The sequence below is a fragment of the Heterodontus francisci genome, chromosome 30 (assembly GCF_036365525.1).
Source record: "Heterodontus francisci isolate sHetFra1 chromosome 30, sHetFra1.hap1, whole genome shotgun sequence".
Classification (NCBI taxonomy): Eukaryota; Metazoa; Chordata; class Chondrichthyes; order Heterodontiformes; family Heterodontidae; genus Heterodontus; species Heterodontus francisci.
In genome coordinates this window covers 44232198-44245911 of record NC_090400.1, presented here as the reverse complement: position 1 = coordinate 44245911, position 13714 = coordinate 44232198, and the positions used below count along the sequence as shown (strand labels likewise).

The 13714-nt window shown below is 37.7% G+C and overlaps 1 protein-coding gene across 1 annotated transcript in view; it reads left to right on the top strand.

The window, feature by feature from the left end:
- The window catches only part of nufip2 (nuclear FMR1 interacting protein 2), a 61709-nt gene extending 48606 nt beyond the window's left edge, over positions 1–13103 (top strand). Inside the window, exons 3-4 of the mRNA XM_068010468.1 lie at positions 3552–3584; positions 5406–13103. Coding sequence (XP_067866569.1) covers positions 3552–3584; positions 5406–5458 — 86 coding nt within the window. The 3' untranslated portion in view covers positions 5459–13103. The remainder of the gene's footprint in view (positions 1–3551; positions 3585–5405) is intronic.
- The last annotated feature ends 611 nt before the right edge of the window (positions 13104–13714 follow it).

Below are 13714 nucleotides of genomic sequence, written 5' to 3'. Positions count from 1 at the left end.
TGTTTATATGGATTTTAAAGTGTTTGATAAGGTACCACATAAAAGTCTGGATAACAAAATTGAGGCTTATGGAATCGGGTCAGCATCAGTTGGATTTAAAAAAAAAAATTAGCTTAAAGACAGAAAACAGTAAATCACAGCAAATAATTGTTTTTCAGACTGGTGGATGGTAGACATTGGTGTTCCTCAAGGGTCAGTGCTGGGACCAGTGCTTTTTTTTTTGCTATATATATGACTTGGATCTTGGAATACAGAGTAGAATTTCAAAATTTGCTAATGACCCCAAACTTGAAGTGGCAAAATAATATGAACAGCCTGCAACAGGACATAGATAGGCTAGCAGAATGGGCAGAAAGGTGGCAGATGGAATTTAATAGTGACAAGTGAGAGATGATGCATTTTGGCTGAAGGAATAGGGAGAGGTAAAGTTCTAAAGTGTGTGCAAGAACAGAGGGACCTGGGGGGGTGTGTGCATCGATCTTTGAAGGTGGCAGGATATATTGAGAGTGGTTAGTAAAGCATATGGGATATTGGGCTTCATAAATAGAGACATTGAGTAGGGAAATCAGGTTGAGCTTCATAAAGCTCTAGTTAAGCCCCAGCTGGAGTATTGCGTCCAGTTCTGGTCACCACACTTGAGGAAGGATGTGAAGCTCCTTGAGGGTGCAGAGGAGATTTACCAGAATGGTTCCAGGGATGGGGGATTTTAGTTACAAGGTTAAGTTTGGAAAAGCTGGGGTTGTTTTCCTTCGAGCAAAGGAGATTGTGGGGAGATTTAATAGAGGTGTACAAGATTGTGAGAGGCTTAGATAAGTTAGACAAGGAAAAACTTCACATTAACTAATGGTACAAGGACACAGATCGAACATTTTGAGCAAGAGGTGCAGGGGTAATATGAGCAACTACTTTTTTTTATGCAGTGGGTGGTCATGACCTGTAACTCTCTGTCCCCTAGGGTGGTGGAAGCGGAGACAATCAATGACTTCAAAAGGAAATTGGATGGCCATTTGAAGGAAATTAACTTGCAGGGCTGTGGGAATCGAGCAGGGGAGTGGGACTGACTGAATAGCTCCACGGAGAGCTGGCATAGACTCAGTGGGCCGAATGGCTGCCTCCTGTGCCATAAATGACCCTACTGAGTAGGAATTGCTATCCAGTTATCTTTATTGATATGGGAACAGGAATAGGCCATGCAATCCTTCAAGCCTATTCCAACATTGTATTAAATTGTGGCTGAGCGGCACCTCAACTCCATTTACCTGCATTTCCGCCATATCCTTGGACGCCTTCACATCATAATAAATTTCAGTTGGCCCTGCAGCCACAGTCTCGTGGTAGTGTGTTCCAGATTTCTATCAACCTTTTCATGAAAAAGTGCTTCTTCATTATGCTTCCTTGGTCTGTATTCCAGCACCCGAAGAAATTGTTTCAGTATCTACCCTTATAGCTCCTTCATCATTTTAGTCACCTGGACTGTCTAAACGCAAGGGAATGTAAACCTAGTTTATGCAACTTGCCATAGTTGTACTCCTTATTGTGGAAGACAGTAAAGTACAATTTTGAAACGCTATAAGGGGCTGATGTGGTGTTGCGTGAAAGGATGATTACTTCAGTGTTTCAGTTAAAACTGGAACATTTTGAAAGTCGTGTTCATCCAACTTTGAGGTTCATAGAACGTCAAATCAGTGTTCCACAGATAATTACCAAATTTTAAAGTAGGATTCAATCTAAATTTAAACATCTTCATTACTGTTATTTATAAGCTGTATTGAATGCTCGCTGCAATTACCAATGATCACCCACATTCTAACCGAATAAATATATATTTCATTTACGCACCTCTTTAATGGCAGCAGGACAAGTTGATAATGCTGTTTTTTTTTTAAAGCATACCAGGGCCTGAGCTTTTATGTTAAATCTTTGCAAATCATTGCTTGGGCTTAAGCTGAAGTATTATCCAATTCTGGACAGTAACTTTTAGGATGAATGTCATGGCCTTGGATAGGGCACTGAGGAGATTTACACGTATTATAGTAGGTGTCGGGCATGAATTATTTGGAGAAATGAGAGAAGTTGGAATAGTTTGGAGCAGAGAAGGTTAAAGGGAGATTTAGTAAAGGTGTTCAAGGTTAGGAAGGGTTGGGTGTGTGAACAAGGAGAAACTGCTTCCACTGCTAGGATAGTCAGTAACCCACAGGACATAGATAAAGATAATTGACAAAAGAACCAGTGCAAAGATGCATGTTTTTATGTGGTTAGGATCTGGAATGCACTGCCTAAAAAGGCAACAAGCAGATTAGATAGTAACTTTCAAAGTGAATTGGATATATACTTGAAAAGGTAAAAGTTGCACAGCTATGGGGAAAGAGCAGGCACAATGGGCTGAATGGCCTTCTGCTTTGATTCTATGATGTGGTTGAATTCTCAGATTGAGGTCACGTCAGCAGAGTTTGAGTAATTACAACATTTGTAAATTTTACCAAATATTATACCTGTTATTAAACAATGTCAAAGTCATAGAGAGATACAGCACTGAAACAGGCCCTTCGGCCCACCGAGTCTGCGCTGACCATCAACCACCCATTTATACTAATCTTAAATTAATCCCATATTCCCTACCACATCCCCACCTTCCCTCAATTCTCCTACCACCGACCTACACTAGGGGTAATTTACAATGGCCAATTTGCCTATCAACCTGCAGGTCTTTGGCTGTGGGAGGAAACCGGAGCACCTGGCGGAAACCCACGCAGCCACAGGGAGAATTTGCCAACTCCGCATGGGCAGTACCCAGAACAGAACCCAGGTAGCTGGAGCGGAGAGGTTGCGGTGCTAGCCACTGTGCTGCCCAAACATCAAGTTTGAAGTGTTATGAACATTGAAACCCCTAGCAAAAACGCATACTCCCGGGGTTTAACTTTGCTTTTTTAGATGAAAGCGTATCTTACTGATTTTTTAAAATGAAAATTCACCCAGAAAATATTTGCACAACTCCTTTTCACAGCAGATATTTTAAATGTCCGTTTTTTTACTTAGAATTAGTCATTACAGCACAGAAGGCCATCAAGTCGAGCCAGCTCTCTGTCAAGCAATCCAGTCATCCCATACCCCCGCACTATCCCTGTAGCCCTGCAAGTTTATTTTCTTCAAATGCCCATCTGATTTTCTTTTGAAATCACTTTGTAGCCAATGAATTACTTTTGATTAGCAATCCCTGTTGCTTTGTTAGCAAAAGCGACAAATAATTTGCAGGCAGCAAATGAGATCACTCCTTATTTTGGAGTTGGTTAAGAGATAAGTTCTGAAGTCTTGGCCAATATTTTATCAGTATCACCAACTTTCAAAATCTGTTGTCTTCATAAGCATTCAGAAGTGGTGAAAGCAGTTTTGGTGTTGCTGTGTTTTTGCCAGCTCTCTGCTGGTGCAGTCCAAACCTAATTCCACTGCCCAGTGCTCTCCCTGGAGCCATGCAACCTACTCTGGGATATTCTGAAAAAGTAAACCTATTTGGTTATATTTGCCTTAATTGCAATTGTTTATTTTTTCTGCAGAAATGGACTCTATATGGAACCTGCATAAACAAGGTAAGCTTACTTAAAACTTGAAAGATGAGAAACTTTGCTATTTAAATTGAGGAATACATGTTTGTGCAGACATTTGCAAAAGCTGTGAATTGCAGATCTCTTAATCAGATCTAATGTTTTGAAAGTTAGAAAACAATTGCAATTTCTTTTGTATACAATTTTTTTGTTCTAGATCCTGTCAAACCATTTACAACTTTACAGTCAGCTGGATGATCAGGGCAATCTAATGGGGTTAATGAAAAATTGATTTGAATACACCTCGTCATTTTGGTGCTCTTCAAATATTTTCTTTCTAATTTTTCCCACCATGCCCAATTACTCGAACGTACTACTTATACATGGCATGATCCATTAGGTGTTGGCAGCCCTTTTTTTTCTTTGCACATTTAAAATAATTACAAACCTGATTGGGCAGGATGTTTGCAAATTCGCAATGAATGTGAGAAACGTGTGCATGGATAGGATCAATCAAGGACATTAGATTGCACTGTGCAATATGAGCCTGACTATCATTTGCACTGTTGCTGCAGGATGCATCAGTTAACTTTTTTTTTCTGTAGATCAAACCCAGGAAATTCCTGACTCCGTGTAGTATCTCACAGATTTTACCCACTGAGTCTCAACAGTCCAGCCCTGTTTTGATTCATAGTCAGCAAGTTGGTTTTTGTCTTTTTTTTTTTTACTGAAGCAGGTAGATGTGAGGCTACTCCTTGGGAGAGAAAAATAGATTGATTTCACCTCATAACTGCAGTGTTTCTAGGGCAGTACTTAGCTTTACATTCCTGCACACTATGTTCTTTGCAGAAAGATGAAATTGCTAATTTTAGATATCCATCTACATCAGTAGTGGTGTTTCACCTTTGAAAGGTTAGGGGGAAACTATATTTCTGGCATCCTCTAAATTTTTGGTATTCGGTATATTTTGCATGCTTGTGTGTACAAACTTAACACATACGTTGAATGTATTTAACAAAGCTAGCCAATAAAGATTGACACCAGCACATTAAATGAATGTGAAATAAATTGGTGTTAACATTTTCCCCCTTCAGTTAAATCATAACTCATCCCATTTGAATTTTTCACCCTAAAGTACATTTAATTACTATATCAAAATCTGAGGAGAAAGGTAAAATGAGACATACCTTAAGTAAGTATCCTAAACACAGAAATCTGTTACAAAATAAAAACTCTTTTTTATTATTCCATGGGATGTGGGCATCACTGGCAAGCCAGCATTTGTTGCCCATCCCTAATTGCCCTTGAAAATGGAGTAGCTTGCTCAGTGCCATTTTAGAGGGCAGTTAAGAGTCAACCACATTGCTGTGGATCTGGAGTTACATGTAGGCCAGACCAGGTAAGGATAGCAGATTTCCTTCCCTAAAGAACATTAGTGAACCAGATGGGTTTTTACAACAATCGGTTAGTTTCATGGCACTATTAGAGACTAGCTTTCAATTCCAGATTTTTAATGAATTGAATTTGAATTCCAGCAGCTGCCATAGTGGAATTTGAACTCATATCCCCATGGCATTAGCCTGAGCCTCTGGATTACCAGTCCAGTGACATTACCACTGCCACTATCTCCCCTTAAACGTGAGATAGCCTATATATGCTATATATGGAATTGGGGTTTTTGTCCATATATTTTTGTGAATTAGATTGGTTCAGCTTTCAAGTTGGAATGCACTGTGTGGGGTTGCGAACTGATGCTTTAGTAATGGAGGCGCGATGGTGTGATGGGTTCTTTTGGTTTTATACAATCGTATGTGTTTTACTTTAAACTTTAGTTCTGCATGATGAAAGAATTCTGTTTGTTTTCAGATCCTTCAAGAGTAGTTACCTATGATGAATCTATGGATCGTCCTGATCAATGAAGTCAGCTTGGTGAACTGCCTGTTTTCATTGTTGCTGCAAGCCGCTGTCTGGATGCCCTTATGCTCCTTTAACATCATCTCTTTAGCAGTGGACCAGTTCAGGAGAATCGTCAAAAAAAATTTTTTTTTAAAGGAAACTGAATTTGAGTGAGTGCAAAGAGCGTGTCGTATAGTTATTTCGATGGACTCTAATTGGATATTTAATGACCTCTGGTACTGAACTTATTACAAAACAAAACCTGAATGCAATGATCAATGAATAGTGGACTTTTTACCTAAGTCTGGTTCTTAAGATCCTGCTGGTGTAATGTCAGGCTCCAATGAACCACTGAAGGGGCTGTCCCACTTCACAAAGGCTGCATTTTGCTGTGAGTGCACCAAGATTCCACACGGGAAAACAGGAGGATTACAAAACTTTTTTAAAACCCAAAAAAAAAGTTATGCTGGAATAATGCCTTGAAGTACAGTATGTGTTTTTCTTTTCTGCTGCAAGGCTCTCGGCTTTTGCTGGGATTAAGATGGTCAGTTAGCCCTTGGGGGAAAATTGTCTTAACTCATCACTGGGAAGAAATCGGAAAGTCACAGGCACCCGCAATATTAGGCGATGCAGTTCTGATTGTTCACTGGTCGGAAAGACCATGCTCCACATGCAAAGGGTGTATTACGTGAAATTTGTGGAGTAATTCAACTTAGGTATTTAATGTTGTACAATTCTTTCCCTCTTTTTTTTTTAATTTACCATTGTATGTGTTAAACATAAACCGCACTGCTTCTGCTGTAGGGGCTCTACATTCACTGTCTTTCTCTAGCTCATTAAGTATTTCATTCAGTAGGTTATTTCCCTGTTGCGTGTCTGGCCTTAACTATAACAACATGATATGTAGTTGCTTACTATGCCCTTTTTTCCCTTTTTAATATCATCTTGCTTTTTAAAGACTTGCATTTTCATGCAATATATACCAGAATCATGCAGAACATACAGTTTAAAAAAAGGAAAAAAAAGTAGATTTTAAAGTCAAACTAAAATTGGATCACTCTCTTACATTCTTTATCCCTCTTATGGGGCAGTTTAAAGTTTCTGTTTAAATTGACAATTCGGTTATTGAATTCTAACGCATTCTGTGTAGTCCACAGCTTTATTGCTGCTTCTAAACTATTAAATATATATTTTTAATATGAAAAACCTGCTTGGATTTTACAAATCGGCAAAGAGCTTTATGGCAATATTAGAAGTGAGTGAAGAGTGTGCAGGCATGGACTTCTGAACGTGCAACAGTAGTTATTACACACTACAGCTTGTGCAGCATGTAAGGCTAAGTGCCAGAGTCGAGAGATATATTTTTGAAAGTTCCTGTGGCTTTATGCTATGTCTTGCAAAGTAAATGTTCTCAATCTAATTTTTGCAGTGTGGTTGTGGAAAGTATGATGTAACCCAGTGCTCAACACCACTCCTCCCCAGATGCTCGTGCTTTCACATCATTTTTGTTGTCTTTTGAGTGCTAGACTGGAGGTAGCCCTCTAATTTGCTTAATTAATTACTCTAATTAAAATCCTAAAACGCCAAATATATTTCTGCTGGTCTTCAGTTTTCTAGATAACTGGATTTCTGGGGAGAAAATGGTGTCCAAGCTAGCATACTTATTCTTTTTTTGGGAGTAAAGTGTGTACTTGCTAGACTTTAAACCTCTCATTATGGTAGCCAGAATGAAAAATGGTAGCCCATGGCATCTGTGTGCAGGATCTGACCAGCACTGTAATCCTAATTTCTGGAAATGCTTTTGAACACCCCTTTTGTGTACTGATATGAAAATGCAGGAAACCACTGTCCTTTCAAATTCTTCCTATAGAATAGAAAGGCTTGACATTTCTTTACGTTTTAGTTTGTCTAATATTTGTGCTAGCTTAAACACAAAAATAATGGTTTAGGGCTTGACCAATAGTATCCAGTAATATACAGTGATGGCAAAATACACTTCTGAATAATTCAACATAGGCAGTATTGTTTTAGAATATCAACCATTGCTTATTTTGTGCCCATTGCTTGTAGAGATTTTCTGTAACTCATTGAAATTTTTACTTGCAAATGCCGAACTGGAAAATGTCATGCCTTGGAGAGACAATTAAATTTGACTCATGCCATCAGTTACTGACTTCTAATGGCTATGAAGGCTAGTTTATAATGACAATTTGCTTAACTTGATCATTGATCCCTAGAATGAGTGGTCCGGCAGTCCAGTACGTGTTTGGTACTGTACAATATTCTGGTTACCCAAGGCCACAGGACCACTGGGTAGTTCCACCCAGATTTTGTTACGCTTACCCTTTCTATGCTGTGTTGTGATCTCTCCCTGATGTCCCTCCTTGATTTTTCAATAAGCACTTAAAATTTCTTAACTTTTTAATCTGTTTATATTTTTTTGGATAGGCATGTAAGTTTTAAGTACAGTTCAATCAATTGTGACTAATTAGTACAGTGAATGCTAATGTGTTACTATTGTAGGTATAACATTTTCCGCCTCAAGAGTGTTAGTACTGTAGCATAAACCAAATACAGTGTAGACTGTGGTGCCCCCTTCTTCTATGAAGAGACTAAAAACATGGGAAGAGGGACTGAATGAATGTGCGTGTGTATGTATGATCTATACAGTATCTGGTGCATTTATTAGTATTCAGAATAAGAACTTAATTTATTTTGTGCCATGTGCTGATTTCATTTTATCATTGAGTAATGATCATCATAGAGGTCTAATTATTGCAGAATGGCACTAAGCAAGTAAGATAGCATAGGTTCTTTTAAATTGTTGCTAAGATACAAACTAATCATGGTTGAAGTCTTTGATACCTGTATTTTTTAAAATAAATCATTTTTTGTAATGCAATGTCAGTCCAGCTGTAGGCCTTGCAGGTCAGCCTTTTTTTTTCATTCCAATTCCCATATAGTGCCCCCTTCTCCCAACGCAAAGGCTGCCAGAACCTCAGGGAGTTAAGCTAGGCTGTCAACATGCATGTGTGCTCCAAATTCCCGCCCACATTCATTTGAAGAAATTTATCAATCCACGTTTCCCCAAATTTCATGTTTTGTAGTATGTATACCATCAGAATTGATGGAATGTATGGTTACCAGGACTTATATTAATTTGTGGTTAATTATTGCAAGTCTTGTCTGTATGCCACCATAAATTACATGTATTTTAAATGCTTGCTGTTCTTACTAATTGTTAATTTAAAAACAAAAATTAAAAAAAACTCATGTAAATATGTGGAATTGAACATCTAATCTGCAGAAACTTTCTGGCAGGTTACAGCTTAGAAATGTTTTGGCTGTTGAAACCTTGCACCAATGTTCAAGGATGTTTCCTTTTTCAATTTTTTTCCCTTTTCAAATAGCTGTTTACAGTAAAGGGTGGGGATTGGGTTGTACGTGAATAACTGAAGCTGCTACATAGAGTTTCTGACCAGGCATGAGATGGTGGGGTCAGTCTAAAAACTTAAAATACATATGCATACAACATGGAAAACCGGAGTGCTAATGAGCATAACACAACTCCTGTTTTGACATTTTAGTATAGTACTTCATAATTATTTGCTCAGTGCATACTGTACCACCAGAGTGAAGTTGGTGACTGGAACATGTTGCTGTGTTCAAATACAGTATTTCTTAACCATAACCAGTATTTGGCAGTGTAACAAATTGCTGGTTATGTATTTCCGAATGAAAAGACATGACTCTGTCTATAAATTTCATTTCAGGAAATGGGCACGTTCCACTTCCATCATGCAAAAAATAAAGGAACCTTTTCCCTTGCAATCTTTGAAAAATATTCCTCATATAAAGACAATAGTGGCTAACTTTGTACTTTACAGCACTGAGTGGCTAACTTTTCCATGTTGATTGTCCAGGCATTGTGCTGACTGACCTAGTAAATGTTAATAAATTTTCTCCCTGCAAACAAGAATATCTGAATAACGTTTGACTTGGGGAAGGGGTGGGGGGCAGTGGGGGAGGGAAGGGATGCAGGAGAGGAAGGAGAAATAGGTTAATGCATTTTGTAGAATTTCAAAGATAATCCATGTTGGTCACCCAGTATAAAGCTGAGGGATGGGTATCAGTAACTATACATATTTGGAAGATCTCTGATTAGCAAAGTGTCTTTTTTGCAGATTTGATCTGAAATTTGCTTATTCCCAAGTGTTCTTATGCTTGCAGTTTGCCTGAGTGTGCTGGTGAAAAGATGCATGGAGTATTTTGTTTCCTGTTGATTTTAAACTTGTGCTAAGCTAGCCAGCACATGTTAGACTCTATTTTGTAAAGGAATTTAGAGTCATCTTTGCTCCTTTCTCCCTGCTGAAACATTTTTGGGTGGGTTAAGGGTATGCTGCAATATGCTGTGACTAATTAAAGTGACTACGTATAGTGGCCAAAAATTAAGTGCTTATGAAGAAAAGTATTTCAGTAATGCCATTTAAAGTTTAGCGAGAACAGCATAAATATTAAATACACAAGACTGCATTATTATAGCAGTTATTGGAGTAGGAAATTTAACCTGTGTGATTAGATTAAATGGCCTGATTGACCTTATCCATATGTGGAATGAACTACCATGTATTGTACAATTGTATGTTCCCTTTATACAATGGATGTATTCAGCAAACAAAAAGTGACTTCTCTGAAAATAGATTTATCAAAGTCGGTCAACTTTTTAAAACAGTTGATATACCATGCGGGGAAATGGCAGAGCTCACAAATGTACATCTGCCTACCAAGCTTATTCTGTCTTGCTGCTGTACTGGTTACTTGATGTAATTTGTTTCTGGCCAGGAATTGGACAGCACATTATATAAACGGTTAACATTTTCCAGTCTGGAATGCAATGATTTATGAAGACATAGAATCGGCTTCACTCTGGTTAGAAATTGTGTGCGTACTGGTCTATAAATTAACCAGTCAAAACTTTAAAAAAAAAAAATCTGTGAATCCTGAATTTGTTTTTAAGCACCTTGCTAAAAATAGCTGTCTGCAACTCTTTGTCCTGAATAGAATAGTGTAATTTCTCCCTCCCTCCCCCCCCCCCCCCCCAAAAAACATCTCTTTGCTAATTCTGCCTTATACAGAATCCCTCAATGTATTATTGTGTAAGATTTACTTCCTGGGCTGCTTGCATTACATTAGAAATGCATTTTGCACACTCAGGTTTTGCTGAAGCTCCAGTAATGTTTGCTTGAGCTGATGGTATTGAGCTATGCACGTGTGTTGAGTTAGTAGATTTCTTCCCATCCAGTATGATTTTTGTGTGTGTTGTGCTTAATTTTACATTTCAAGTTCCATGGTTGGGTTCAAATAAGTAAACATATCCTGCTGGGCCAATGACCAGTTAGTAATGTAGAATTGTCCCTACCCCTTTGACCCCTTGAGATAACATATACATCAAGAAGTTTGTGCATTGCATTGTACCTTCAAACTCCGCTTATATGGTAGAGCAGGAAGGTTTAATGAACAAAACAACCCAACCCCTTTTTTTTCATGTATTTGTCGCCTGTTTGTATGTCTCACAATTGTTAAAAGCTATAATCTATATCACAAAAATGTTTTAAAAGTTCTTATTTCTAACATTTGTAAAGAACTGCATAATTTCTGATTAAACTGTGTTGCTATTTTCAATTAGTGTCAATTTTTGAATTTTCTGTTTCAGAAGCCATAGGAGAATTTATATAGAATGTTATCTTGTAAATGGATGTTAATATAAATAGGTGTACAGAGAGATGTATGGCTGTTGGTTTGGCCAAAATGTATGTTTCTGATTGCCCTAGAAAAACCTTCTTTTGCCATTTGGAAGCCTTCTAGCCACAAGAGGATCTTGGGATGCCTAGTGTCTATTTGGTCAAATCAAATTTAGCAACATGAATACAGCATTTTATTCTAATAAACCACCGGTGTGCACTCTTCAATATAAGTTTTTTTTCTTAAGGAAGGATAAAATATCCAGAATTGTGCGGCAACTTGGGCTGACTAACTTTTGATGTCAAATTGTAAGTAGACAAATGTATTAAAACTCGTGATCAAAAACATGCATTTTTAAAATGTGTTGGCCAGACTTGATGTACAGTACCTTGGTGAGCTCCAGGAGTTAATTTTTATCTATCAGTTAAATCATTCCCTACAAATTGACCTTGTAAAATCTGTGGATTTCATGGCTCAAATATTCCTTCAAAACAAAATATATTAGATCCTTATTCCATGAAAAGTTCGAAATACATGGAATCGACTTTGGCTGAAATATTTTCTGTTCTATAATCATTATTCAAAACTAAATGATGTCATCTGAGGAGATCTCTAAACAAAAACCAAGGGAAAAGCATTCCTGCAAAATATGTAAATAGGATACATTTGTTAAAATCCTAGAGTGTGTAGGGAATGCACTCTCCTAAGTTGGGATCAGTACCATTTGAATGCATTGAGAAATTTCTCGTGTGAAAGGAACACTATTCCCTTGCTTTGAACCAGTATATTAAAAAAAAATCTCTTATCCAAACTTTATATTGTGTCATGATTTAGCTGGTATAAAAAGCACAGAAACTGGTCCTGGATGCTTACATGTGCATGAATTCCTTTGTAAAATTTATAACAGCGACCCACAGCAAATTTGGTTCTTGGGAGTTGCCATGTTTTATTTAAATGATTCTGGTTTGTCCACACCACCACCCCCTCCCCTCCCCCCCCCCCCCCACCCCATCCTGCACTGCTTCTTAAAATGGTTTAAATTCTTTGCATATTTTTGCAACTGGCATAATTGCTTTAGTTTCTGAAAGAGCTGTTTAATGGTCACTGGTAATGTCAAAACCTGGAAGTGAAAGCATTAGACATGTCTGCACAAATATGGCCCATTCTTCCCAGATGAGATTGTCTAGTGTTGTATTTGAATATGCATTTTTCGTTGTGTTAAGTGTCAATTCCAGCTACAATTCAGTCATGCTTTTTTTGTCTTGTGTTCTGGTTACTGTCCCATACCAGCAAAGGAGTCCTGTTGAACACTGCAAATGTATTCTCTCCTTCCTCTCCCTTAATAAACTAAAAAAACAATGACCTGATCTGGTTAGTGACCTTTTTTTAAAAAAAAGCTGAAATGGACATTGAAATGTACTGTGAACCTTGACCGGGAAAAGATGCTTTTATTACACAGCAGTTTCTTGAACCTATTTGGAAAGTGGAATTGTGTTTTTCATAAAGTTTATAAAGGCATGTGGATAATGAGCAAACCTCTGGTATATTATGAAATAACTAATTGTACAAATTTCACCTGGGGGCATGGGACTGTGGCCGTAATAATACATGGCAACTTCAAAATGTGATATCTGAAAATTTTGATCCAATTTTATTGTATGAGAGGTTTCATCTGTCAAAGTTTTTGTCACTCCTTAACCACCTTGAAATTCCTTTCTGTAATACCCTTCCACTTTGTAATAGATTTTAGTTGTAAAAGTCAATTCCTGGCAGCTTCAGCCATGCCATCTAGCTCCAGGAAGTGAATTAAATTTCAGTGCAGGCATTTCAGTTTTTGTTTTCTTTCAAGACTTAAGTCATGACTGTCTACTAAGTTCACTGACAATCATGGTACAAAAATTGTTCAAATAAAACTCTTCTGCTTTATTTTCTGCAATAAATCTATTTTCTGTTCCTTTTTTTACATTAATTTCCATTATTCACTTAAATATAGTTTGGACTGCAACATATTGTAGCTGTGCATAAGTAGACAATAGTGATTACTTGGGTAGCAATTTTCACTGGTTGAGGTGGTGATGACAGTCAAGCACAATTCTAATCAAAACTGTATTTGTTTCTGCAAAGTTCAAGTACAGTCAGTTCTGTAACTTAATAGGCCATAGTTTGTTGTAGCAGGCAAACTAATGCCATCCCCCATAAGGCATGGCTGTTTTGTGATATTTTGCATTGCAAGCTGATAACGCCACAGCAGGAGAATGGGGCAAATAAATGCATAACAGAATAAGGACTGAGAAGAAATGTAAATTAGTGGGTGAATTCAAGTACAGAAAGAAATAGGGAGCAGGAAGATTGGATTAAGAGATGGAAAACATGACAGGAAAATATCCAAGTAAAACTTGAAGGAATAAGACTCCATATTTGTAATTAATTTGTAGTGCCAAAGGGATTCATTGGTAATAATCAATCCTTAGCACATCATTAGAAGAATCCCAGCTAATCCAGGTTTAAATATGCACAAAGTTTAAATGGCTCGAAGA